The 25222-nt window shown below is 43.1% G+C and overlaps 2 protein-coding genes across 3 annotated transcripts in view; one reads left to right on the top strand and one right to left on the bottom strand.

Annotated features, from left to right (window-relative positions):
- Nucleotides 1–12336, top strand: part of LOC124880066 (FH2 domain-containing protein 1-like) — a 28244-nt gene extending 15908 nt beyond the window's left edge. The window contains exons 3-14 of one of the 2 annotated variants that reach the window (XM_047384957.1): nt 13–174; nt 251–312; nt 3242–3344; nt 3463–3548; nt 4446–4546; nt 5649–5719; nt 7122–7229; nt 7505–7575; nt 7831–7948; nt 8286–8450; nt 9130–9222; nt 9314–12336. In XM_047384957.1, coding sequence (XP_047240913.1) covers nt 13–174; nt 251–312; nt 3242–3344; nt 3463–3548; nt 4446–4546; nt 5649–5719; nt 7122–7229; nt 7505–7575; nt 7831–7948; nt 8286–8450; nt 9130–9222; nt 9314–11755 — 3582 coding nt within the window. In that variant the 3' untranslated portion in view covers nt 11756–12336. The remainder of the gene's footprint in view (nt 1–12; nt 175–250; nt 313–3241; nt 3345–3462; nt 3549–4445; nt 4547–5648; nt 5720–7121; nt 7230–7504; nt 7576–7830; nt 7949–8285; nt 8451–9129; nt 9223–9313) is intronic. The other variant, XM_047384958.1, reaches the window with a different exon arrangement.
- A 5467-nt stretch (nt 12337–17803) lies between these two features.
- Nucleotides 17804–19518, bottom strand: LOC124881389 (tripartite motif-containing protein 16-like). The gene has a single exon (XM_047386986.1). It carries the CDS (start codon nt 19516–19518, stop codon nt 17902–17904), a length of 1617 nt encoding a protein of 538 aa, XP_047242942.1. The 3' UTR covers nt 17804–17901.
- Nucleotides 19519–25222: the final 5704 nt, after the last annotated feature.

The following is a 25222-nucleotide window of genomic DNA, read 5'->3' as shown; positions in this document are numbered from 1 at the left end:
TGTTTGTTTCAGGTGAAGGGCCGCGCCAACCTTTGGACTCAGGGTCACGTGGAGCAGAATTTCCAGATTGACGTACAGAAAATCGAGGAGCTTTTCACCCAGAATGACGGTCCACCAGCCTCCACGACCATCAGAGGAGGAAGGGCCCGGGTGTCACTGGAGTCCAAAGACGAGGTTTGGTTCTGGTTTGTTGAAGGCCGTTGGTGGAAACCTTCGACCTGGACACTAACTGTCTCTTTCTTTACACCAGGTCTCCATCCTAGACGCGAAACGAGGGCTGAACATTGCGATTTTCCTCAAACAGTTTAAGAAGTAAATATGTGTCACTTCACTTCATGTCTGCAGCAGAGTTAGATGTTTTTAAGGGATGCAACCATTCTTCTAACCTGAGGACTCAAATGTTTGCCAGGTTCTGGATTTTAATGACCTTCTTTGGGTTTTTAACTGTTAATCAGTCAGAAAGAACAACAGAAACTCCTACAGATCACATTAAGCCTTATATTTTTACCTATAAGGAAATAAAAACATCAAAGTCGCTTTAATAACAGTTTTTTTCCTAGAGGCCATTTGTATTGAGTCACACACCAAGCTGAACCTGGTATAAATACACTACTGGTCAAAGGTTTTATAACGCCTGTCTCATTTAATGGTTTTCTTTATGTTTAAGACTAATTACATTGTTCATAAATTCTCACCGAAGGCATCAAACCAGTGAATGAACACATATAAAATTATGTAGCAAACGAAAAAAATGTAAAAGAACTTTAAATATGTTTTATATTTTAGATTCCTTAAAGTTGCCGCCCTTTGCTGCGATGACAGAAATATTAACCTTTGACCTTCTCTCATTGAACATCTGGGAAGTTCTTTCAAGAAAACCATTTCAGGTGACCACCTCATGAAGCTCATGGAGAGAATAACAAGAGAGCAAAGCAGTAATCAAAGAAATGGGGGTTATTTGAAAAAATGTTAAATAGAAAAAGCTTTAGTTATTTTACACTTTTTGTTAACTACATGATTTCATGTATTCTTTCAAAGTTTGGTTGCCTTTGGTGAGAATCTACAATGTAAATAGTCATGAAAGAGACCCATTAAGTGAGAAAGTGTATCTAAAAGTTCTGACCGGTAGTGAATCTGTCAACTCATTGACACGGATGACAGTCTGACTCAGAAGGTGATTGCGTGAGGTGTCTCCTCACCCTCATCCTGAGGTGTTGTGGGTAAAAACAGATGTGGTGATGCTGCTCTGCAACAGGGCGGACGTTGACGACATGTGACTGATCCACGGTTCTGTCAGAGATGCGTTGTGGACTGAAAGGAAGACGGTGGGCTAGAACTACAATCATCTCTCCAGCATAAACGTAATGAGGCCATTTATCAGAACCAGACAGAAAATACATGAACACTCAAAGAGTCATGGGCTGCTCCCAAATCTATAAGGTGACAAATTACAGCTTAAATAGCAAAGCACTGATAGAGCAAAGTAAAAAGATTACAAAGATGTCCACCATGAGGAGACAAACATCTAACCTGCATCTGCACATCATGACAACCTCAGAAATACACACAGACAAACATTATCAAAGGTTTCATTTACAAAATAATACATTTTTTCTGTTTTTTTTATTGTGTGAGGAAGCAGGAAAATGTCAAGCTCTGCCAGAACAGCTCTATAATAAATCTTAATTCTTATAAAGCAGCCGTTGCATTATTTAAATGAGTTTGTGTTGTAATTATACTAAAAATGGTTCAGTTGGTTAATCCCTCTCTTCACTCTCCTCCTCCCTGCTGCGCCTGAATGTGGAGGTCTGGATGAGGAGCACTGCTTGCAGAACCAGTTGGTTCTGACATAACGCCACATAAATATGCGGTCTTAAGGACTAAAGCATGATCCCTGAGTGTTTAAATCAACAAACCATAAAACGGCAGTAGCGTGATCTAAATATTTGTGGATTAGTGTGACACCAAGGTCACACTCCGTTCCCTCCTCTGTCACACCAGCCTTCTGCATGAACATGAACCTTCTCTGTGGTTCTTCTTGTCTTCCTCCTCCCTGGCAGCTCGAGCTGAGCAGACCCTCTGATACAATCACTTCTGATCATGTCCATTTTGGTCACTTCCAGGAAAAATAAGATGATCGTAAGCTCCGCCTCCTGTCTTTTTATTAGCATCTCCATATTGTTCATCATTGCAGGACTTGCTGCCATATACTCCATATTTCCAGCTATCCTTCTGTCACCCAAAACATGTTAGCAATAAAAAAGAATAGTGATTGCAAATAAAAATATTTTGTCTGCAAGCAGGTGCATCAGGACTATCTGCACTGCACGATAACTTTCCAACTCCAAACCGAATAAACTTGAATGTTTATTGGCTTTATCAGGTCATGTGTTTCTGCTGATCATCAACAGATCTAGACTCCCATCAGTAGGATGCTTGAGACCATGTTGGTCTTTGAAATATCAAAACTGTTCGTTTGGTAATTCTCCTTTCAACAGATGAATATAAACTAATGACACGGGGAAAATATTCATTTTCCATTTAGCATCATAATAGTTTTGCCCACATAGATATTCTTATAAGGAAGACAAAACCTGACTTTTACTTTCTTAAACACTCAGGTTTGAGGTTTATTAATGTTTTGGATTGACTGAAAGCTCCATAGATGTTCAATGATACCATTAATCCTCCTTTATGACCCCAGAGATTTGAAGCAACCACCAACTAAATGTACCCAGAGCATTCAACCAGGAACAAAGCGACACAAAGAAAAATACCACGAAGAGACTTTGTTCTGCAAAGAAACACAAAACAACTTGAAAATAGGTTTATTCTGATTACAGAAATCAATGTACACATAAAAACACTGAAATATAAAAACACTTTAAAGAAATTTGACTCCCGCTTTGAAGGAAAGATGAAGCTGAGGTTTGGACCTGGAGAAGCGGCAGCAGGATCACGTGTTCTGGACGAGTTCATGAATATGAGGGAGGAACACTGACATTAAATGTGTCCCAGTTAAACTCAGACATAAATACTGTCATTCAGGGCTGTGCAAAAGTCTTGAGTCATCCGTGTTTCTTTATATTTTGCTCCAGATACGACCTTTAAACTTTTTTCAGTCTGTCGGAATGTGATTGGTGTATTTATACAACTGATTAACACAGACTGAAGTGTCATTTCAGCACATTAAGAGTGTAATCTAACACTGTTAATTAAAAAAAAACATTTCCCCCTGCAGGTCCAATCAGACCTTAGTGGATGACATTCACCATGGCAACAGTGAATCATTTGGGACGGAGCCTCTGAGGGAGCTGCTGAAGCTGCTTCCAGAGAAAGAGGAGGTGAAGCTGAGAATTATTTATCATCACAAACACCAGAAACAACCCAGAAACTCAGTGTTTTATGTATAAATCCATATGTAGACTTCTGTTGATTAAACTCTGAGTTGTTCTGCTGAAGGCGAAGAAGCTGAAGGCCTACCGAGGTGACGTCTCTAAGCTCTCATTGGCCGATTCCTTTGTTTATCTGCTGACTCAGATGCCCAGGTGAGTTGGTTACTTTATCACATCATCGAAACATTTCACTTACTCAGAAGTACGGAAGGAATACGAGCTAAAAATGCAAAACTGCTAAATCAACACATCACCTAGATTGCTTTATTATTTATTTGTTTAAAAAATAACATTTGATTATTTCATTTCCTCATATTTTATTAAATTATTTTATGGGACATTTCATGGTTCTTTTGATTACTTCATGGGACATTCATTTATTGAATTTGTCCCTTTTGGCCCTCCATACACCCCAGACCTAGCTAGCTAGTGAGGGAGAAGTTTTAAGCTTGTTTGGAACCTGCTGTTCTGCACATCTAAATTCTCCCTCCAAGCTTCAGCTCCAACTGAAGTCCAGTTGTTTGGGTTTTTTTCTAAGCTTTTTTGGGTTCACCATGTCCTAGATGACTGAGAGTCATTACCAACTTTAAAGAGCTGTCAGGAAATAAACAGAAAAACAACCTAAAACATTATTGCATGGAAAAATCTTAATAAACTTCAAAAACTTTGATTCTGGATGTTTGGCTTGACTTGTTAGTCACTAATTAATTCATACGTACTGATATAAAGCATCACTGTAGAAGAGAAAAGCAAAGTTTCAGGCAAATGGAAGCATTTAGATACATAAAGATAGCAATAACAGGAAAGCATGTAATTGCGACTCTGAGAATTGCGATGATGGGATCCGTTGCAACTAAACCCACATTTTCCTGCCTCTCTCCGGTCTTTATGATTATCTGGTGTCTCCACCGTTCCCTCTGAGCTTGCATCTCAGCCACCAGTCAATCTAGCTGCCCAATGATGACTGTGATTAAAAATTAATATTTTACTGCTCTAGTGTAAAATGTTACCCTGAACCGCTCCTGATTTAATGCGAGTGTTTCTCCGTAGTTACTCGGTCCGCATTGAGTCCATGCTGTTAAAGGAGGAGTTTCCTGGTGCCTGCGAGGCCATGAAACGAGATTTGAAAATCCTTCGCTCTGCCACCAAAGGTAACAAAACATTTTACAATATAATACCTGAATAAAATACCATTCTGCTTTCTGTTTGTGTTTGCTCTTGGTTTCGTTTGCTTCTCTCTTTAACATCATAGACATCATAGTTTATTCATCCTTTGCTGTGAAATAAAACGGGGATCACTAATAACTGAACGGCTCTCATTATGCCATCATAGTCTTTTATTTTATGGTTTTAGAAGATGAAATTGCCACCAGAACCTCTGAATACAGCTGGTTGCACTGGATTTTATTTAGGGTTATCAGAGTCAATGGCGCTGAACAGAAATGCATGAAACATTTTTCCGTTTAAAGACCAAGCATCATTCTGACCCCACTGAGTTGATCTATCACATAAAACTGACAATAAAATGCATCAAAGTTTGTGATTATAAAGTAAAAACTGGAAATGTAAAAAAAAAAAAAAAAAAAAAAAGACACTTCAAGATGGAGATTTTTATGTGTCAAAATGTTTTTTTTTTTTAAAGTAATTTTACTGGTTTCTTGATGCCACAGTGAGATCAAACATAAATAAGTGTTTAAGCTAGCAGTGCCTTTATATGGCTTGTTTATTGGTTGTTGTTTTATTGATAATTAGCAGTAATTACAGTAATTTTACAGCAGTAAACGTCTTCTTAGTGAACACCTCACCAGATTTTAAAGGTTTTTCCTCTATTAGACTTTTTCCTTTCACTAACTTTTCTACAGTGATATTAGCTATTTGGTGTTTTAATGTCAGAATGACACAAAAGAAAAGCTTGAATATCAGACTGAAAATGAGTGAAAAAGCAGCCAATGTCCAAAGAACCCGTCCGAGAGACCTTCTGGAAGCCTGGAGAGATCTCAGCCAGATAAAACACCAGCGTTCTGTTGAAGCCTCTTCAGAGTCTGTGCAGATGTTCATCCTCCCTCCACACAATTAAAACTAACACATTGATTATTTTTAGCAGCGTGTGTGTGAATCTCTGCGTGATCTGCTAACTAACCCTCCATATGTTTGCACCGCCTCTGTGAACACACTTTCACCATTAGACGCTCTCTCTTTCTTTTCTCTAACGACACATTTCTTCCCTTCCTTTGTGTTTTTTCTCTCATCCAGAGTTAATGTGCTGTAAGGAGCTCCACGCTGTTCTGCATTTGGTGCTGCAGGCTGGAAACATCCTCAATGCTGTGAGTGGGGATTTAAAAAGAATTCATAGTTAATTAGATGGGGAACGATAAGAGGCGGAAGAGGAGCAACAGATTTTTGGCTCTACTTGTTTAATGTTATATGACACAGATGAAAACCTTCCAGGTTATTTCAGGCTGCTGTGTCGTATATCGGGGTATTTTTATGCATCTCTGGTGTAGAAAGCTGCTCGTAACGTTCATCAGGCCGACCGCTGAGAGCTCCCTGCAGCTCGAGATGGAGGACAGGCTGCTGGTCTTTTAACATGAACAGATGTTTACTTACTTCCAGTATCATCAGGGAGAGTTCGTCTAGAATTATATCATTATCTCTTATTGTTCAAACTGGAAACTTCCCACTCTACATGCTGTGCACATTACACAGAAACCCCCACAGCAGCAGAACCCTGTCCTCTCATCTGTGGCACCATCCAAGACCCAAATATGTCTATAATCTTCAGCCTTCTTCTCAGCAGATCGGCAGATTTTTATGACCGGAACAGTTTTTTACACCTCTCATTCTTTATTCATTACAAGACCAAAAAACAGGCTCTTGACATGGATTTGAAAGACAAGACATCACATTACCATAACAATGCAGGCACAGCGTTCCACTCACAGTGACGGACTGAAACAAGACAGCGACGGCACAGGAACTTTAAAACAAAACAGACATAAGCTGACAAACCACACAACAATATGTCAGGAAATGAATTATATTTATAAAATAAAGAGTTAGCATTCATACCCTTAAACCTTTTCCAGTTCTGTCACATTAGAACCTCAAACCTGAAGCGTTTTATCGGGATTTTATGTGATAGACCAACACGGTAGAGCATAATTGTGAAGTGGAAGAAGAATTATGAATGCATGTTTTAATTCTTTACTAATAAAAACCTGAAAACCGTGACAGTCATCTTACTCTAAAACCCCTGAATAAAAATCCTTCTGTTGCCACCAGGAGTCCAGCTGTGTGTAATTTATTCAGCTGTGCTGTGAAAGCCTCAGAGGTTCTTTAGAGAACGTTAGAGAACAACCAGCACCATGAAGACCAAGGAACACAGCAGACAGGTCAGGGAGAAGATCAGATAATATCTCAGGCTTTGAACATCTCACACAGCTCTGTTCAATCCATCTGAAAAAATCTAAAGAATTTATAAATTCAAGTTACATTTCCTGTAATTGAATGTATGCTTCTGTGTGGATAAAAACTAACACTACATCCTGAACACATCATCCCCATGGTAAAACAAGGCAGTGGCAGTATTATGCTGTGGGGATGCCTCTCTGTTTTTCAGTTATATTTCCTGTAAATATTGCACAGGGGCACAGTGGGGAGATTTGGGCTGGAAGCTGTTCCTTGTACAGTGCTGTGTTACTAACTGCAGGGTTCTGTGTTCTGCAGGGAGGTTCTGCTGGAAACGCTGTGGGCTTCAAGCTGTCCTCCCTCCTGTCTCTTGCAGACACCAAGGCCAACAAACCAGGGATGAACCTGATGCACTTTGTGGCTCTGGTGAGCAAACTGAATGTGTCTGTGATGAATTATGGGAAACTAACCTCAACTTTAACTTTTTCTTTTCTACTCTGTGGTTATTTCTCTGTTAAGGGTTAATGTGCAGATTTGACGTTTTGTTCTAGTAATTGCATCATGTTTCCTTCTCACATCAGTTTAAACAAAGTTGAGATCTTAGAGCAGATATTAAAGTCAGTTTAAATCATTTTGACTGTAGCCGGAGCTCAGACACCATCTCTAAGTCTCACGTCGTTTATATTTTGTTTTTACTTCAGGAAGCTCAGAAAAAAGACGAGAAGCTGCTGGAGTTTCCTCTGAAACTGAGTGCCATCCAGGCTGCATCCAGGTGAGACGTCACTTCATCTTCACACATTAAACATCTACGTTCCACAAATACAGATCCACCTTGAGGACCAGCTGGGTCACAAGTCCTCCTGTCTTCCTACATGAAAGATGTAGAATTTGTTGTAAAACAGCGCCTCCTGCTGATGTTGGCTGGTAAAGATTCTCCTTCAAAGCCAAGTCAACCACTAGCTCCTCGAATTAAGCAGAAATAAATGCATTTAAATACAAAAAAACACCTGTATTTTTGTTTTGTTAGGATCTCCATGGAAACGCTGGATGCCGAACTGCAGCTGCTGACTTCTCGCACGCGCTCAGTAGAGGAGAGCATCCAGAAAGACACAGAGCTGCTGCAGCAGCTGGACAGCTTCCTGCAGGTAATGTTCAAACACGCAGATCCAGATTCAGGCTGAGTCATGCCTGGGTTTGTTTCTAATCGATAACAGCAGGGAAAAGTGTCTGGCACGGTTACCTGGGATTTCTACGTCCAAATACAGTCAGTTATAAACATCACAGAAATTAAACGAACACGTAGGACAAGGAGGAGAAGAGACATATTAGAGAATATTTTTAAAACGACTTCGTGTCTCTGGATGATTGTCCTGATTAAGTAAAATTAAATCCACACACAGCCATAAAACTGGAGGAGTTCAAACATCCAATAATACAACAAACATGGGAGTAAGGACCACTGATTGTCTCGTTGTGTCTCAGAGCGCCACGTCGTCCTTGTGCTCGCTGCGCGGCAGCCAGCAGCAGCTGAAGAAGGAAGGCAGAGAGCTGATCGACTTCTTCTGCGAGGACAGGGACACATTCAGGCTGGACGACTGCTTCAGCATCTTCCAAACCTTCTGCACCAGATTTACAAACGCTGTCAAGGTTTGTTAATGTTGTAGGAAAAGTCTTCCAACACAGAGATGATTGTCACTCAGAATCAGCTTTATTAATATCTTGCTAGAGAGAGGGAGTTTTGCACAGCAGTGACGTGTGCTCAGGAGTGCTGCCAAATCATTCTGACTAGACAGAGAAAACGTTCTTCTTATAACAGCTTCAGCAGCTTTCAAGGTGATTCTCATGGGATTCAGACTCACTGGGGAGGGAGACGAGGTGAAACCTGTTGTAATTCTCTCCTAGACATGTTAGAAAACGGAAATTGAACCTTCCACAGTGTGGCATACATGTTATCTCATATAAGGGCTGTAGAGAAGGCTGAGGAACCATCTCTCTAAGACCAAAGAGGTCATCTGTCCTGACCCTCGCCTAGGATCAAGTCTGTGACAGAACAACACAGACGGGGTGTGAATACTTTTATCAGGTCCTTTAACATTGAGAAACTCACACAGACGGGATTAAATCTAAAAATCACAGTTTAAAGACTGGGATAAAAGACAGGTTCCTTCTTCAGCCATCGTTGCATTAATTATAGATCAGATTTCCTCATTTATGTGGAAAAGTATTGAAATCAGGTCAGATTAAGTTGGGCTTGTCAGAACCTAGAACCCCCTGTTGGGGAACAGAGGAAACCGTTTGGTGATATTTGTTTTTCTGGCTGTTAAAGGAGAACAAGGAGAGGGAGACGAAGGAAGCGGCTTGTCGTCAGCGGATACACGATGAGGAGCTGAAGAGACACTCTTGGTCTGGAGGAGAGGAGGTATCTTGAAACACAGGAACCCAAGCTGGGAAACTGAAACCCACTGAGTTCCGGCCTTCTAATAAATGTCCTCTGTATGATCCTGTTGTAGGTGACTGGAGCCTTCAGGTGGCGCTGCAGCAGCGAGACAGACATGTCAGCTGCAGCATCCAGAGATGAGGCTGGACTTTTGCTTGACCTCCTGACCCCAAAGTCACAGACCTCTCCCTCTCTGAATGCCAGCCTCGTCGCTCGGGGTCGCTCGGGGAACCTCCAGCGAAGCCGCAACTCTCCAACCAGCTCACCGTCGGTTGCTGCACAACGGGAGCTGAGCGCGCTGTTGGAGATGTCCAATGAACTCAGAGTTCCTCGACAGAGAGTAAAGGAGAACATGAGGAAACCTTTGCCACCAGCCTCCCCTAAACTTGAGCCCCAGAGTTTCGGACTCTCTCCTATGAAGGTCTCAGTTTTCAGTCAGGTGGTCTCACAAACCCACCTAGAGACCTCCTCGAGCAGGAACCCAGAAAACACCAACCATATGAAGTCCTCTTACCTCAGCACTGATGATGTGCATAAAGACATGAACAGAGTGAATGACAAAGATAAAGTTAAATCTACCTCTGATTCAAAGCAGCAATCTAAGCTCATCAACGTCTGGAATAATCGCGCTGTTCCCAGTTTCAGCAGTCAGGAAAAACTTCCAAACAATCCGCCTGAGTCTGGTTTTAGGAATAAAACGGAGGACCGGACTTCTAGCAGACAGAGTGATGAAAGTAGCTCCACTGCTGCTAAAGGAAACATGTCTGTGCTTTTAGAGAAATGTACTCTGGTGCCTGAGCTACAGGTTTTTGACAAAGCCAACACCCGGACCGGCCGCGATGAAGTCCGCTGCACTAATCATCGCCATGACAATGCGGTGACCACGGGTCTGGAAGAGGAGGGCGAGGACAACGTGCAGAACAATTCCAAGGAGATTGAGAAGAAGTCCTCCTTGGCACAAAAACAGAACATCGAGGAACAAGAAGTCAAGGTGATTGTCTGGTGTGTGACAGGTGTGTGTGAAGCAGCTGGAGAAAACGTACATTCCCATACGGAGACGGATCAGTATGAAGGAAAACGTCTGGGTGAAACCCAACAAACTTCCTCTGCAACAGTCACTCATGAGTGTTCAGAAGGTCAGCTGGACGGTAGAACTACAGAGTCAGTCCCAATCAGCAGCCAACCAGTGCCTGTCTCCCGCTGTACTGACCCTTCACTACCCATCTCCTCACCTGGATTACATCCTATAAAATCTCCATCAGCCACTCCAGAACCTACAACTAATTCAGAACCTGCACCACCCAGTCTAGAACCTCCATCTGCCAGTCTAGAGCCCGCATTGACCCATGCAGACCTTGCGTCAGCCACTCCAGATCCTACTGTGACTGCAGAGGCATCCAGGCAAGATAAGAAAACAGGCAATCCAGTGACAGAAGCAGGGAACTCCACCAACCAGAAGACAGATGTGACACCTTCCTCAGAGCAAACATCTGATCATGGAAGCATAAACAAGAAGACCTCGAGGCAAAGCACAGTAGAAGGTTCTTCCACTGGTGGAAAAACAAAACCAGAACCTTCAACCAAACAATCCACCAAGAAGTTCCTGAACTCTAAAACTGGAAGCACTGGGACAAAACCATCAAACACAACCTCTACGGGCAGCAGATCTATCCGCACTCTTTACAGCTCTGAGAACCAGAGCACGAGTCGAGTTGTACACATTACAAAGATCAACCCAGGTTCTTCTTCCAGAGACAAAAAACCTGAAAAGCCTCCAGCTTACATCCGGAGCTCCTCCAGAACCACATCACACACTGGTCTAAACATCTCCAACGTCAACAGCTCCTCCATCCGTCGAGGAGAGAGGCCCACAACTGCTCCATCATCCCATCGGTCGGGCACCACTAGGACCCCAGAGTCCAAAGAACTGAGAGAGCCGAAGGTTTCAGGCAGAGAGCAGAACCAGGACCTGCAGGGCAGGCCATCCATCCGGAAACCTTTAATGAAACCCAGAACCCAAACAGAGGAGAAAATGTGTCTCTCCAAGCTTCGAGCACTCAATCAGGTCGGAGGAGGGCGCAGCGTCAGTGCTCCTGTCACGCCTTTACACAAATCCAGAACCCCTTCATCATCAGTGCTTCCAGGTTTTACCCGAAGCACAGCATCATCTTCATTCAGAAGAACCAAACCTCCTCCTGTGGCAGCTTCTCATCCCCCCGACACTGGTTCCCCTAAATCCTCCCCCAAGACTTTCTCCTCCTCTGCTCCATCAGCTGCTCCTTCCTCCTCTTTTTCCCAACCAGCCATCTTCTCCTCCAGATCGACAGATATCCTCAACATGTCCTCCCGGTCCCCTCTGAGAAGGTCTCAGATCAGCAGATCATCTGCTCCATCGCCTCTCCACAGCTCTCTGGCTCCCCCTAAAGGCCACAGACGAAACGACAGTGGCAGCTTCTCCGACACATCAACCCAGTTCAAAGACTGGAACAAGGCCAGCAGACCCAGCTGGAGATAACAGGAGATGGGAGCATAAAGTCCTGGCTGTTGTTATCTCCCAGTTGTTCCTCTGATTCTAGAGGTGGAACAAAGCTCAAACAGAACTTCAGACCCTTACCTTGTTCTAACGGGTCGCAGAGCTTCAGTGTGGAATCATTTCTGTATCTTCTGCATTTAAAAACACTTAATATGTCCATCATGTGTTCCTTTTCCAATCAGTACTAATAATGTGCTTTAAAAGGTCCACAGAGGCCACATTCAGAGATGAAGACTAAGCTGTTGTCTCACTGAGTGAAATGTTTTTGTATACATGACATATAATGCTGGAGATTTATCAAATAAAACTAACTATGAAATTAGATATTCTTGGATTTAAAAGGCTGGTTGGTTCTAAATACATCTAGGAGAAACATCTAAAATCCAGGAATTATTCAGTGACTGCTAATGTACAATCAACCTGAAATATATTGATTAAAGTCAGTCCCGACATTTGTCTGTAGGGGGAGCTGTTAGCTTTTTTAATCTGTTCATATAATCCTGCAGTGTTTAACGTCTCTTTCATCTTGTGTCAATAAACAAGAAGCATTCTGTCTTTGTACAGCTGGTTTACTGTTCATCTTGGTGAGTATCTGAGAGTCCGACTGGGTCCAGTTGGAAGAAATGTGGTTGGTGTTGGATAATTTCTGCAGAAGTCTATGAGCCAACTAGTTTGTTGGGACTTCATAGTCCAAACACAGACTTCAATTAATTCTGGAGATGCTGATTTTATTAGCAGCATTTACACAAAGTGACAAACTGCAGCTGAAAAACATCCAAGTGTTTCTTTAGGAAAAAAGTTTGGAATAACTTCGAGGTGTTAAATCTATTTGTAGGACATAGTGGAAGTAAAAAAAGGTACCACCATCAAAGCTTAAAGCAGCTGGTGATGTTCAATCAGTCCATTCAGCTTTGACACCTGGGTCACACTGCACTAGATCTCGATGTGTCCATCCAGGCGGTGGGTCCACATGAGGTAGCTTCACCAGCGTCCCCTTACACCTGATTACTACGTCTTTGTCTGGTACATTGAGATGACGTGGCCGTGATCTGACCTCTTTATAAAGATTATAGGGTTACAGTTAGGGTCTCTTCACAATCTCAAATCAGTCACTTTACTCCTGGTTGACAGCAGGCACCTGGTAGGTTGGCTGTTTATTAAGTTTAGGATGTTTGCAAGTTATGTAAAGGCTTGTTAGAGTTGTTTAATCAGAACATTGTCAAAGAAGATAAAAGAAAGCATATCAAACATTCCATTAAAATAATAATGTGAAAGCTATTGACTCTTTTGAATTTTTTTATAAAGTTTTTACCACCAGAGGCCTGATCTCAGCCCCTGCTTGTGACCCCTCTTGCTTGATTCCTTGTCCAGGTGTGTTTGATAAGTTTGAAGCAGTGACTGTCCCTCCTCGCTTTTTTAAAGGATGTTTTCCGCAGCATGGGCCAGGTGATCCTTTCCATTGTTAACAGCAGGTTGTTTTTAGGTTTTGTCCATGTTAGTTTCAAGCATGCTGTGGTGGCTGTGAGATCGAGAGATATCGACTAGAAATAGTCGGGCTCACCTCCACACACAGCATGGGGTCTGGGACCCAGCTCTGTGAGAGAGGCTGGTCTCTCTTCTACTCTGGTGTGGCCCGCAGGGAGAAGCGGCGATCTTGGGTGGGTTTGCTTGTTGCCCCTCAGCCTCACTGTCTCGTGTTGGGGATGAGATGAGAGTGTCGCATCCCTGCGCCTTCGGGTTGGGTACAGGTCTCTGACTGTTGTTTCGGCCTACGGGCCGAGCGGTAGTGTGGAGTACCCAGCCTTCTTGGCGTCCCTGTCGGGGGTGCTGCATAGTGCCCCTCCCGGGAACTCCGTTCCACGTGGGAAATGACAGCTACACCTGAATCTGATCTGAATCAGAGTGGTGTTTCATTATTGGACTTCTGGGCTAGTCACGGATTTACCATAATGAACACCATGTTCAAGGCTAAGGGTGTTCATCAATGCACTTGACACCAGGACACCCTAGACACGAGATCTATGATTGACTTTGTTGTCGTGTCTTCAGACCTTCTGCCGGATGTTTTGGACACTCTGATCACCACCTGGTGGTGAGTTGGATTTGCTGGAACAGGAGAAACCCGGACAGACTTGGCAGGCCCAAGCGTATAGTGAGGGTCTGCTGAGAATGTCTGGTGGAGCGTTCAGCCAGGGATGTGTTCAACTCCAACCTCCAGGAGAGCTTTGATCAGATCCAGGGGAAGGTTGGAGACATAGAGGAGTCCAAGTGCACCATGTTCTCCGGGTCTATTTTCTATGCTGCTGCCCGTAGCTGCGGCAGTAAGGTCTGTGGTGCATGTCGCAGCGGCAATCCCAGAACCCAGGGGTCTATACCAGCAGTAAGGGATGCTGTCAAGCTGAAGAATGAGTCCTATTGGCTGTGGTTGGCTTGTGGGACTCCTGAGGTGGCTGATGGCTACCGTGAGGTGAAGCGTGCTGTGGCCTGGGCTGTGGCAGAGGCAAAAACTCGGGCCTGGGAGGAGTTTGGTAAAGCCATGGAGAAGGACTACCGGTTGGCCTCGAAGCGATTCTGGCAAACCGTCCGGCGCCTCAGGAGGGGGAAGCAGTGCTTCACCAACACTGTTTATAGTGGGGGTGGGGAGCTGCTGACCTCGACTGGGGACATTGTTGGGCGGTGGAAGGAGTACTTTGAGGATCTTCTCAATCCTGCCGTCACCCATTCCCTGGTGGAAGCTGAAATTGGGGACTCGGGATTGGACTCTTTCATCACTCAGGCTGAAGTCACCGAGGTGGTTAAAAAGCTCCATGGTGGAAGGGCTTCGGGAGTGAATAAGATCCACCCCGAGTACCTCAAGTCTCTGGATGTTGTGGGGCTGTCATGGTTCACACGACTCTTCAAACATGTGTGGCGGTCAGGGACAGTGCCTCTGGACTGGCAGACCTGGGTGGTGCTCCTCCTTCATAAGAAGGGTGACCGGAGGGTGTGTTCCAACTACAGGGGGTTCACACTCCTCAGCCTCCCCGGTAAGGTCTATGCCAGGGTATTGGATAAGAGAGTCAAGCCGATAGTTGAACCTCGGCTTTAGGAGGAGCAGAGTGGTTTTTGTCCCAGCCGTGGAACACTGGACCAGCTCTACACCCTCTGCAGGGTACTCGAGGGTTCATGGGAGTTTGCCCAACCGGTCTACATGTGTTTTGTGGACCTGGAGAAGACATTCCACTGTGTCCATTGTGGTGTCCTGTGGGGGGTGCTCCAGGAGTCAGGAGCCCTTTATTAGGGGCCATCCGGTCTCTGTACAAGCGGAGCAGGATTTTGGTCTACATTGCCGGCACTAAGTCGGACCTGATCCCAGTGCGTGTTGGACTCTGGCATGGCTGCTGTTTGTCCCCGGTCCTGTTCATAACTTTTATGGACTGGATTTCCAGGCTAGGGCCGGAGGGGGTCTGATTTGGAGACCAGTGGATTACGTCTCCTCTTTTTGCAGATGACGTTGTCCTGGTGCTCCCCTCTAGCCAAGACCTACAGCATGCACTGGGGCAGTTCGCAGCTGAGTGTGAAGCGGCCGGGATGAAAATCATCTCCTCCAAGTCCGAGGCCATGGTTCTCGACTGGAAAAGGGTGGCTTGTCCTCTTCAGGTTGGAGGGGAGTTCCTGCCTCAAGTGGAGGAGTTCAAGTATCTTGGGGTCTTGTTCATGAGTGAGGGGAGAATGGAGCAGGAGATCGACAGACGGATCGGTGCAGCTGCTGCAGTAATGGGGACGCTGTGCCAGTCCGTTGCAGTTGCGGAGATATGAGCATTGTACCAGTTTATCTTCAGACTTCTCTAGTGCTCACATTTCAAGAATTTCTTTGATACCTTTTATCGTTTTGTCATAAAGTATGTTTGTTTCAGAGTACCAAATCTGTCCTTTCTGAAAAAGCTTAAAATTAAAAACTTTCAAAAAGATCAAATTTTTTTACATGAAAATCTCCATGCTTGTTCAGGAATCACATCGATAGCTTTCAAAGTTTCTGCTGTTCCAACAACAGAACAAGAGTGATTAATTTTAAAGTGGAACTAAACCTGATGAAACAGCAAAACCCCGCCCCCAAACTAAATGTGAAAAATACCACCAAAGTGGGTGGTGCCAAGAGACACTGGGGGGCACTGCCAAGTGTGGGGATGAGGAAAGGGGGTTAAGCAGGGTGTGGTCAAGAGGATGAAGGTGAGCAGAGCGACGCTGGTAGTTTTGCCACAGATAGATCTTTCCAGGTGTAGGACTTTTCACCCTCTTCGTCACTGGAGGTTGAGGGAGACTTTGTGGAGCCCAGCAGGCCTGAGCTTTATCAGTTAAAGCCGCTGGCTCAAGGCGCTGACTCAGTGATGCCCAAATGCGCCGCTGTCAGTCTTCATCTGGCGATAGCCCACATGCTAATGTTAGCATTTTAGCTAATATTCATTTATAAAGCTAATTAAGATACCGAATGGAGAGGAGCCAGTTTAGGTGGCTCGGGCATCTATACCGGATGCCTCCTAGGTGTTCCAGGCACGTCCCACCAGGAGGAGGCCCTGGGGACGGCCCAGGACACACTGGAGGGACCATGTTTCTCGGCTGGCCTTGGAACGTCTTGGGCTCCACCCGGAGGAGCTGGAGGAGGTGTCTAGGGAGAGGGACGTCTGGGTGTCTCTGCTAAGTCTGCTGCCCTCGCGACCCGGTCCCAGATAAAGCGGAAGACGACGAGTACGAATGGAGTGAGCTAGTGTTAGTGCTACTGATAGCCTATACAAACATTACCATTTTAACTTCTATCTTTTTCTCCATTCTGCCTCATTCTCTAATTTCTGCTTCTTTCTCTCCCCAAATAAATAGATAGATAGAGAGAGAGAGAGAGAGAGAGAGAGAGAGAGAGAGAGAGAGAGAGAGAGAGATAGATAGATAGATAGATAGATAGATAGATAGATAGATAGATAGATAGATAGATAGATAGATAGATAGATAGATAGATAGATAGATAGATAGATAGATAGATAGATAGATAGATAGATAGATTAGATAGATAGATAGATAGATAGATAGATAGATAGATAGATAGATAGATAGATAGATAGATAGATAGATAGATAGATAGATAGTACAACAATAATACAAGAGAATAAAACAACAAACAATAATACAATAAACAAAAACACAGTAGTAGAAAAAACAAATCTTTTAATATGTGAGCACTGGATACACTAACATATAGTGACTGATGTCCTGATTGATGATAATCATGATAATTACAGTTTCCACCAGCTCATCTGTACATGGATTTGAACAACAACAACATTTGGTCTGACAAAGCAATAAATGTAATTAGTGTAGATGAATAAAAGTCCTCCTGAGCATATTTGGCTGTTGTTTGATTGGACCAATGTGCAGACTGACACTTGTGTCATATGGTGAGAAGAAAGGTTTCTTCTTTTAAAACTTACATAGGTAAGCCAGAACAGGAACACGGACATGGAGCCAGGTAGCATAATGGATGTAAACAGGAGGAACCAATGGGGAACAATGAAAACCAGGAAGCTAATACACTGAGGGAAATGAAGTAGGAGCCAATGAACCAGAAAAGCAGGTAATCAGTGGAAGCATGACACAGGTGTGGAACAGGCTGCAGGGAGACTGAGGGTAATGTGTCTAATTAAACTAATGAGCAGAGGGAAAACAGGGACATGGGGAACTGAGCAAAAAACAAGGAAACTAGACTAAATAACAAAACCAAGGGAAAAACAGATCTATAGGAAAATATAAACAAACACACGAAACACAATAATCTAGGGAGTAACAACTAACAGAAGTAATGTAATGACCTGGATGAACAGAAAAACACCTGACTGAGAAAAGTAAACACAAATCACTAACATGGCAGACCGTGGCAGAGAGCCTCCATGGCTAAACAGAAACAGGAAGGGGCAGCACCCAAACAAACTCCAACATCAACAAAACAACAAACAAGATGACAAAGTAGCTCCATAAAGACAGCTGATCTCTGAGCAGTGAAGACATGACACAACAATGAGCTCTCAGCAATAATGATGGAGACTAAAGAAACTGGAACTAAAATAAACATTTTAACCAACTGGACCTCAGATCAGTTCTGACTATTTCAGTTTAATGAACTCAGCAGAGTCTATACTAGAACAAAAAGAGGAGTAAAATCCAATCCCAGCATGTAGAGGCTGAGTGAATGTGGTCTGGACTCTGTTGAGGAGAGTCATGGTTTCAGAGACGTTGTAGAAAGACAGAACACCTGCTCTGTGGTCCAGATACACTCCTAGTCTGGAGGAAACTGGACCTGATACTGAAATTCCAGTGTTGTTGTGATGGAATGTATAACTATTTGTGTAACAATATAATGACCAAGATTTGTCATTGAATCCAAACCATTCTGCACTGCCGACATTTTTGTATGACACTGCTACATAAACTCCTCTTCCTCTCCTCTCCACCTCCCAGTAGCAACGTCCAGTCAGACTCTCTCTACTCAGGACCTGATGACAATAAGTGAATCTGTCTGGATGATCAGGATAAGATTGTTGTTGGTTCATTCTTGTTACTTTTCTGTTCCCCTCAGATAATAACAACTTCCTGTTTGTTGTGTTTGGATCCAGAGTGATTTCTTGTGAATATTCTAAGAATTCCACTCTGGTCTTTGGTTCTGGTTCTGACCGTATAACCTCCACCTCAGTGACTGCCAGTGAGACGTTTGTCCCTCTGTCTCTCAGGAGGTCCTGTAGTTTATCTCTGAGCTCTGACACAGCTGCTGTCACATCCTCAAAGTATCTCAGAGGATGAATATTGATGCTGGATGAGTGTGTAGACTCACTGAGTGCTGACAGTGAGGGGTAGTTGTGGAGAAACTGGTTGTGATCCTCTGTCTTTGAGAGCTGCTCCAGTTCAGCATCTTTTCTCTTCAGCTCAGTGATCTTCTGCTCCAGCTTCTCCTGAAGATCTTTGACTCGACTCACTTCAGTTTCCTGCTGAGATCTGATCTGCTGCTTCACATCAGAGCTTCTTTTCTGGATGAGATGGATCAGCTCAGTGAAGATCTTCTCACTGTCCTCCACTGCTTTATCAGCAGAGACATTGGTGGCCTCCACCTCCTGTTGAAGCAGCTTCAGATCTTTCTCTTGGTCCTGGATTCTGTGCTGGATTTGTTGTCGACTCACCTGGAGCTCCGTCTGCTTCTCAGTCCTTTCTGCTTCTGGTGAAACAGTCTCTTGACCACCCATAAACATCTTCATTACCTCATCATGATGGGAAGAGATGTTATCCTGGAGCTTCTTAGAGGGGTCCACCAGCTTATGTTTCTTTAAAGGGGGAGCAATATAATGAGGTTTGAGATCTTCTTCACAATAAGATGCCAAACAGACCAGACAGGACTTGACAGCTTTCATCTTCCTCCCAGTGCAGACATCACAGGCCACATCTTCAGGTCCAGCATAGCAGTGATCAGCAGTAGCAGTCTGGTGCCCAGTCTCCTTCATTTCCTTCACCAACTCAGCCAACATAATGTTCTTCTCCAGGATGGGCCTCGGTTTGAAGGTTTTCCTGCACTGAGGGCAGCTGTAGAGTCTTTTATAGTCCTCTCCTTCCCAGTTGGTTTTAATACAGTTCATACAGTAGCTGTGTCCACAGGGAATAGTCACTGGATCCTTCAGTAGATCCATGCAGATTGGACAGGAGATTTTCTCCATCTGAACTCCTCTCTGAGCCATTTCACCTCTCATTAAGAATGACTGAACGTTTTACCTGAAACTCTGATCTGGGTAACAGCAAAAATTACACATCATCTCTCATCTTTCCACATTGCAGATGGTTACACCCAGAAATACTTGTTTGTTTCAGGTTTGAACAGATTCCAGTTAGAGGATCGTTTGTTCTTACCGAGACAAGGAAGCAGACAGGTTTTATTGGCATTCAGGGTTTATACCATGCAGATCTAATTGTCCTAATGATTGTCTGAGGAGTTAAAATTAACATTTCTTCTTCCTGTTGTTGTTTCCTGTGTCATAAAGCAGGAAGACCAGCTACATTATGTGAAAATTAGTTATCTTGCTGCACATAGTTTTAACCTGACCAAGGTTGAAGGTTTTCAACCTTGAACCTGAACCTGTTCCCTACAATTCTCACAGAATTGGGTTTCTGTCTGGTTGTTTAAAACCTTTTTTTATTATTATTTTAACTTGTGTGTTACTTCAACTAAACCTTGAATTGGGTTTAATCCAGCGATTCTCAGAACCTTCTTGGTATTTATTTTCTATTGTCATTATTATAAATGGAAATAACGTAGTCTTATTCCAACCCAGACAAATGCTTGTTTCCATGGTAACATTACGAGGCCGCCATAGCAATGAACGCTACTCCGGTAGTATGGCAAGCCAAAAGGATCACAAATCACCCTTATATTAACGTGTTGTTCTACTTATGTGCAAACGCGCTGAAAATAAGAACATGCGGTGGCGTAAATAACACCCGCTTGCGTAAAAAACATGAGGTCATGTAAATAACGTGGTGGCGTTATATGCATTTTTTTTTTCTGTGTCCTGTGTGGCAGAGTAGCATTCAAAACTGTTGTCTGAGTGCCAAAAAGAAGCCTAACAGATTTACTTTCACAAGTAAATCTGTACTGCAGCCACAGTGTAGAAGCCCCAGGGAGCTGCAGTGACAAGCCCACAGGCCCCGCCGGCAGCCGCCTTTGCCAGAGCAGATCCAGCCATGGACCCAGAAACTGAGACCCAGGGACATATCACTCCCCAAGTAGAGGCCTAACCAAACTTGCACCAAACTTTACCCAAAATTGCTCCCTGTGTGAAATTACAGTATTTTGATGGAATCAAAAATGGGCTTGGCCAAACGGCTCTACAGCGACACCTAAACTCAGATAGGCCAACTGGGAAGTTGTACAGATTTTAAATTTGGTACATAGGTAGAACCCTCCAAATCCTGAAAAAAGTCTCTTGGAGGTATACCCTAAAACCAACAGGGAGCTTGTGTCAAATTTTTGGGGTATTTTGACTTTTCATACATGTCGAACTTCAACACACTCCTAGTGTTGTGATTATGAATATGAATATATTATTTAAGATTAATACATTAATATTTTATTAAAAAATATTTTGGTCTATTAAGGGTTTTCCTGTGAATACCAGCCCAATAAGGCGGTGGTATGTTGGGATTATGATTATTGATTAATTAATCTTTATCAATAATTATAGTTAAAAATCATAATTTGACAAAATTAATTTCTTAACCAAAATCCTCATTTATGAATTGAAACCAGAGATGTCTTCTGGTGTTGTAATTGTGGCTCAATGCCTTTGATAATTACAACCGTTAAATACTCCGTAATAATTGATAACTATGGCCAGAGATGTCACTGTTTAATTAACCATTTCTGCCGAAACGTGGGGAATTTTAACCTTATTTTGACTGACGAATCACTCTTGCACAAAATAAACACAAACGACTTCTCTTTATCTACGTGAATCTTTATTAAATCAATTCCGATTCAATAATCTTCACCTAATCAAACATGCAAAGTTCTACACAAAAGAGTAAAATATCTAGTCAGTCAGTCATTTTCTACCGCTTATTCCATAGTGGGTCGCGGGGTAGCTGATGCCTATCTCCAGCAGTCTAAGGGCAAGTGGCAGGGTACACCCTGGATAGGTCTCCAGTCCATCGCAGGGCAACACACAAACAACCACGCACACACTCATTCATACACCTAAGGGCAATTTAGAATGACCAATTAACCTAACAGGCATGTCTTTGGACTGTGGGAGGAAGCCGGAGTAAGGCCGGAGTGAGAACCCATGCATGCACGGGGAGAACATGCAAACTCCATGCAGAAAGACCCCAGGCCAGGCATCGAATCCAGGACCTTCTTGCTACAAGGCAACAGTACTACCAACTGCGCCACCGTGCAGCCCGTAAAATATCTAACTAAACAAAATAAACAAAACAGCAGTGGGTGTGTATGAGATCAAACCAGCAGTTATGGCAGTTATGGCAAAAAAAAAGGGGAATATGGTTGAACGAAGCTTTGGGTGCGCAGAAAGTGTAGCTCAGTGAGATACAGGCAGTCATAAAACTTCCCCCACCGCTGGGGATGCTCGAGAACACAAAGGGTTATAAAACGTTTGGCAGCAACTCATAAAACATGAAGTTGAAGACAAAGAAAATGGTTGATTTTACACCATAAGGCTATTATAGCAGTCCAGTTTCACAGCGCACCTGCTCTCAGGTGTTCGCACAGTAAAAACACAATCTTGCGAGACTCGGCGGCCTCAGAAAACAACAGTAATCACGTTTCAAAAGAACAATGGCATGTACATACAATTCAGAACACATTAGACTATAAGTGGCGATTCTACATCGCACTAAATGTCCTCTACCCTACCCAAGCTATTCCTAATAAAGAAATAAAAATAAAAGGTGGATTTTACTTGTTGAAGTCTTCCTTCTGGGGCAACGAGTGAGAGAGAAAAAGGGGTTGAAGAGCTCCTGCACGTCCGCAGTTAAACTCCAAGAAAGTGGTCAATCTCCGTCTTTTGGCCTCCTTGGCGAAAAGGAAAAATATTCTCTGACCATCAGCAGTCGACTGGAACAAAACAAGGAGGGAAAGTTACGTCTCCTTGAAACTCTGTGGTTTTTGGTTACGTGTTAAACTCACGTCTTCAATCAGCAAAGTGAAATTTCTGGCTTTCTTATTCCAGAAACCTTTTTCATTAATTTTTCGTTGGCCAATGGGGAGAAATAAATGAAAGTCCACGTTGGACCTCAGATGCTTCAGATGTTGGTCAGGTATCCAACGTGAAAGCACTTCTTTCAAACGTTCGCCTTCCTATATTCCCTCCTGTGATGTCAGACCTGGGGCGGCCCCGTCATATCAGCCGCAGTGGTCGCTGGGTTTTGTAGGACAGACTATCCTGCGGTACAAAATGGCTGATGACGTTGGAAAGGCATAGTGGCGTCCACCAACGTGCAAATGGTCCAATATTCAGCAAACAAGTGGTCCAACAGGTATTAGGATAAAAATTGAAAGGGATGAGCTAAGCTCTGACATTATTGAACAGCAAAACTCTGCACACACATAGAATGAATTCACCCAATTTCTTAAAATACAAGAATTTATTAACAAAAATAAGTCAACTCAAGTCAAACATATTTCAATCAACAAACTCTTTACTATGCTAAAACAATCCAACTAAACTACCAAGCAGAAATAAAGAATAACGAAGACTAATGGGCTATGAACAATATAAACAAGTTGATTAAAGATGAAATCATGACCAAAAGAGTGATGCAACATTACCATGCAATGTTATTTATGTTTGAGAACCAAAGATTATCTTGAAGAATCTGGAAATGAAGTTAAGTTAGTCTTGGAACTAACTTAGGCAATAATTGTTATACCTTTAAAAAACCCTTCACAATACAAGATCAGATAAAATATTATTTTAATAAAATAATGTTTTAAAGAAAGATCTGCTGAATAAAACCAACCTTCTGGATGACCATTTCTCAACGGTGTTTAATTAGCTGCCTTTATGTATTAAAACAATATTTAAAGAAATAATATTAAGGAAATAGTAAAATATTATTTAAGTAAATATTATTTTGAATAAGAACCAAATCTTTCTGGAGAAATGGGGCTTAATTGTGTTACTTATTTATCAAGTTTAGTAAAATAATATTTAGGGAAATATTATTTCCTAGATTGAAAACTAACAACCTTTTTGGGTAAATGATCTTTAGCAGGTAAGCACGTGTTCTTACCGGTTAGCCGTTGAGCTAACAAAAGAAGCTGAGAGCTTATCATCAGAATCAAACACATATCTTTAAAATACCATTGATAAAAGGTTTAAAATGCATGAGCACGGACAGCGCGTAATGGCCAATCTGCTGTGTTTGAAATCACCTTTTAAATAAAGTTTGTCTTAACTTTAAAAAAACCCACAAAGTGAGCACATAGTGCTAAGTTTTCAACACAAACAAAACCAAACGTCATAAAACGAAAAATGTTTAGATTATTTCATTCTAAACTACTTCCCTCTGCCCAAAATACTACCTCACGTGAACGGTGCTGAGGAAAAGTTGTCTGGGTTGATAAAGTTGAGGAAAGCATCCACAGTGAAAAAAGGGTTAGCTGCAGCTAACCTCCGTAGCTATGGGATGGGGCGGCTCGATCTGTCGGCCGGCCAAACTGCACGTTACTGCTGTAGCCACGGTGATGCCGTCCCGTTGTCCTTCCTTCAGACCGGGAAAAACTGCTCCACTCGTCGTTGTAGAGACAGGGTCTCTGCTGGGAACTCTCTGGAACACAGTTTGCTTCTGTCGACCTCAGAGAGAAAAGTCAAGCAATGCTTGTACCTTAATTACCCCGTTCATGAATGTATACCGGATATACAAACAGCAATTCATTCCTACTTAACTTAGTGCATATGATCGCGTGATCGTATGACACTCTTGGATCGTGTTGGAAGAGTTATGTCTATTAGCCAGCAAAGAGACATTAGCGCGCTGTGTCCCTCTGTCCAGTTCCTCTGGGGACCTGCGTGGAAGAGGTTTGTTTGTTGCAAAAGCGGGGTTTTTATTCAAACAGTGACGTCATGGGAAGTACACTGTTACTCCTATTCCTGGCTGTGCTGGATGTAGGTTAATGCGATTTATTTTGAAAGTTCCAGAAAAGCTCGTACTAGCCTTTAATGTTGTAACCCATGGCTGTGGGGTCCCAACATTCCATCGGAGGCGCATATCTGGAGAGACAAAAGCTCGCAGGCGAACTTTCCCTCCACAAGGCCATTCCCGGAAGAGCTTGAAAGCTGGAAATCTGTCTGATACAAGAAGGTCAGAAGATTCATTTACCGATGAAGACCACGCCGACACCCAGTGCAGGTGGAAACCCACAGAGGTTTTATTTCCCCCTTGTTTTTCTTCAGACCTGACCCATCCTCAACCAGTGGAGAGAAGAAATCAACGTCAAAGTAATTTCGTTCTTTTTATATTAAACTGGATAGGTGCATTTAGAGGTCTGGGCAGGATGAGGCATAGTTAAGGTGATTTAGGATCACCAGTAGTTAATCCAAGGTATCAACTTGTTGCACGCAATACTGATTGAAGTGTTTTATGCTGAGCTGTTCTGATTTGCTGTGCAAGCGCTGCTGAATCGCGCGTGTTCATGTTTTGTCCGGCTGATCCCAAATCAGCCAGGAGTTAGAAGTTGGAATTTTAAAGTTTTCCATTCAAAGCAGCTGCGTTCTGGGCCTCGCCTGACCACTCTTTGTTCCAGTTTTATTGCTGGAGTTTTTCCACTGAGTTCCTGCCTCAGAGTTTTATGACCCTTTGTTCGAGATTTGGGGCAATCGCTGAAAATCAAGACATCAGCACACCAGGAGGATCTCTTTCCATTTAACC

The sequence above is a fragment of the Girardinichthys multiradiatus genome, chromosome 14 (genome assembly GCF_021462225.1).
Source record: "Girardinichthys multiradiatus isolate DD_20200921_A chromosome 14, DD_fGirMul_XY1, whole genome shotgun sequence".
NCBI lineage: Eukaryota > Metazoa > Chordata > Actinopteri > Cyprinodontiformes > Goodeidae > Girardinichthys > Girardinichthys multiradiatus.
Note: the sequence above shows the minus strand (reverse complement) of the source record. Positions and strands in the feature narration are given on the sequence as shown.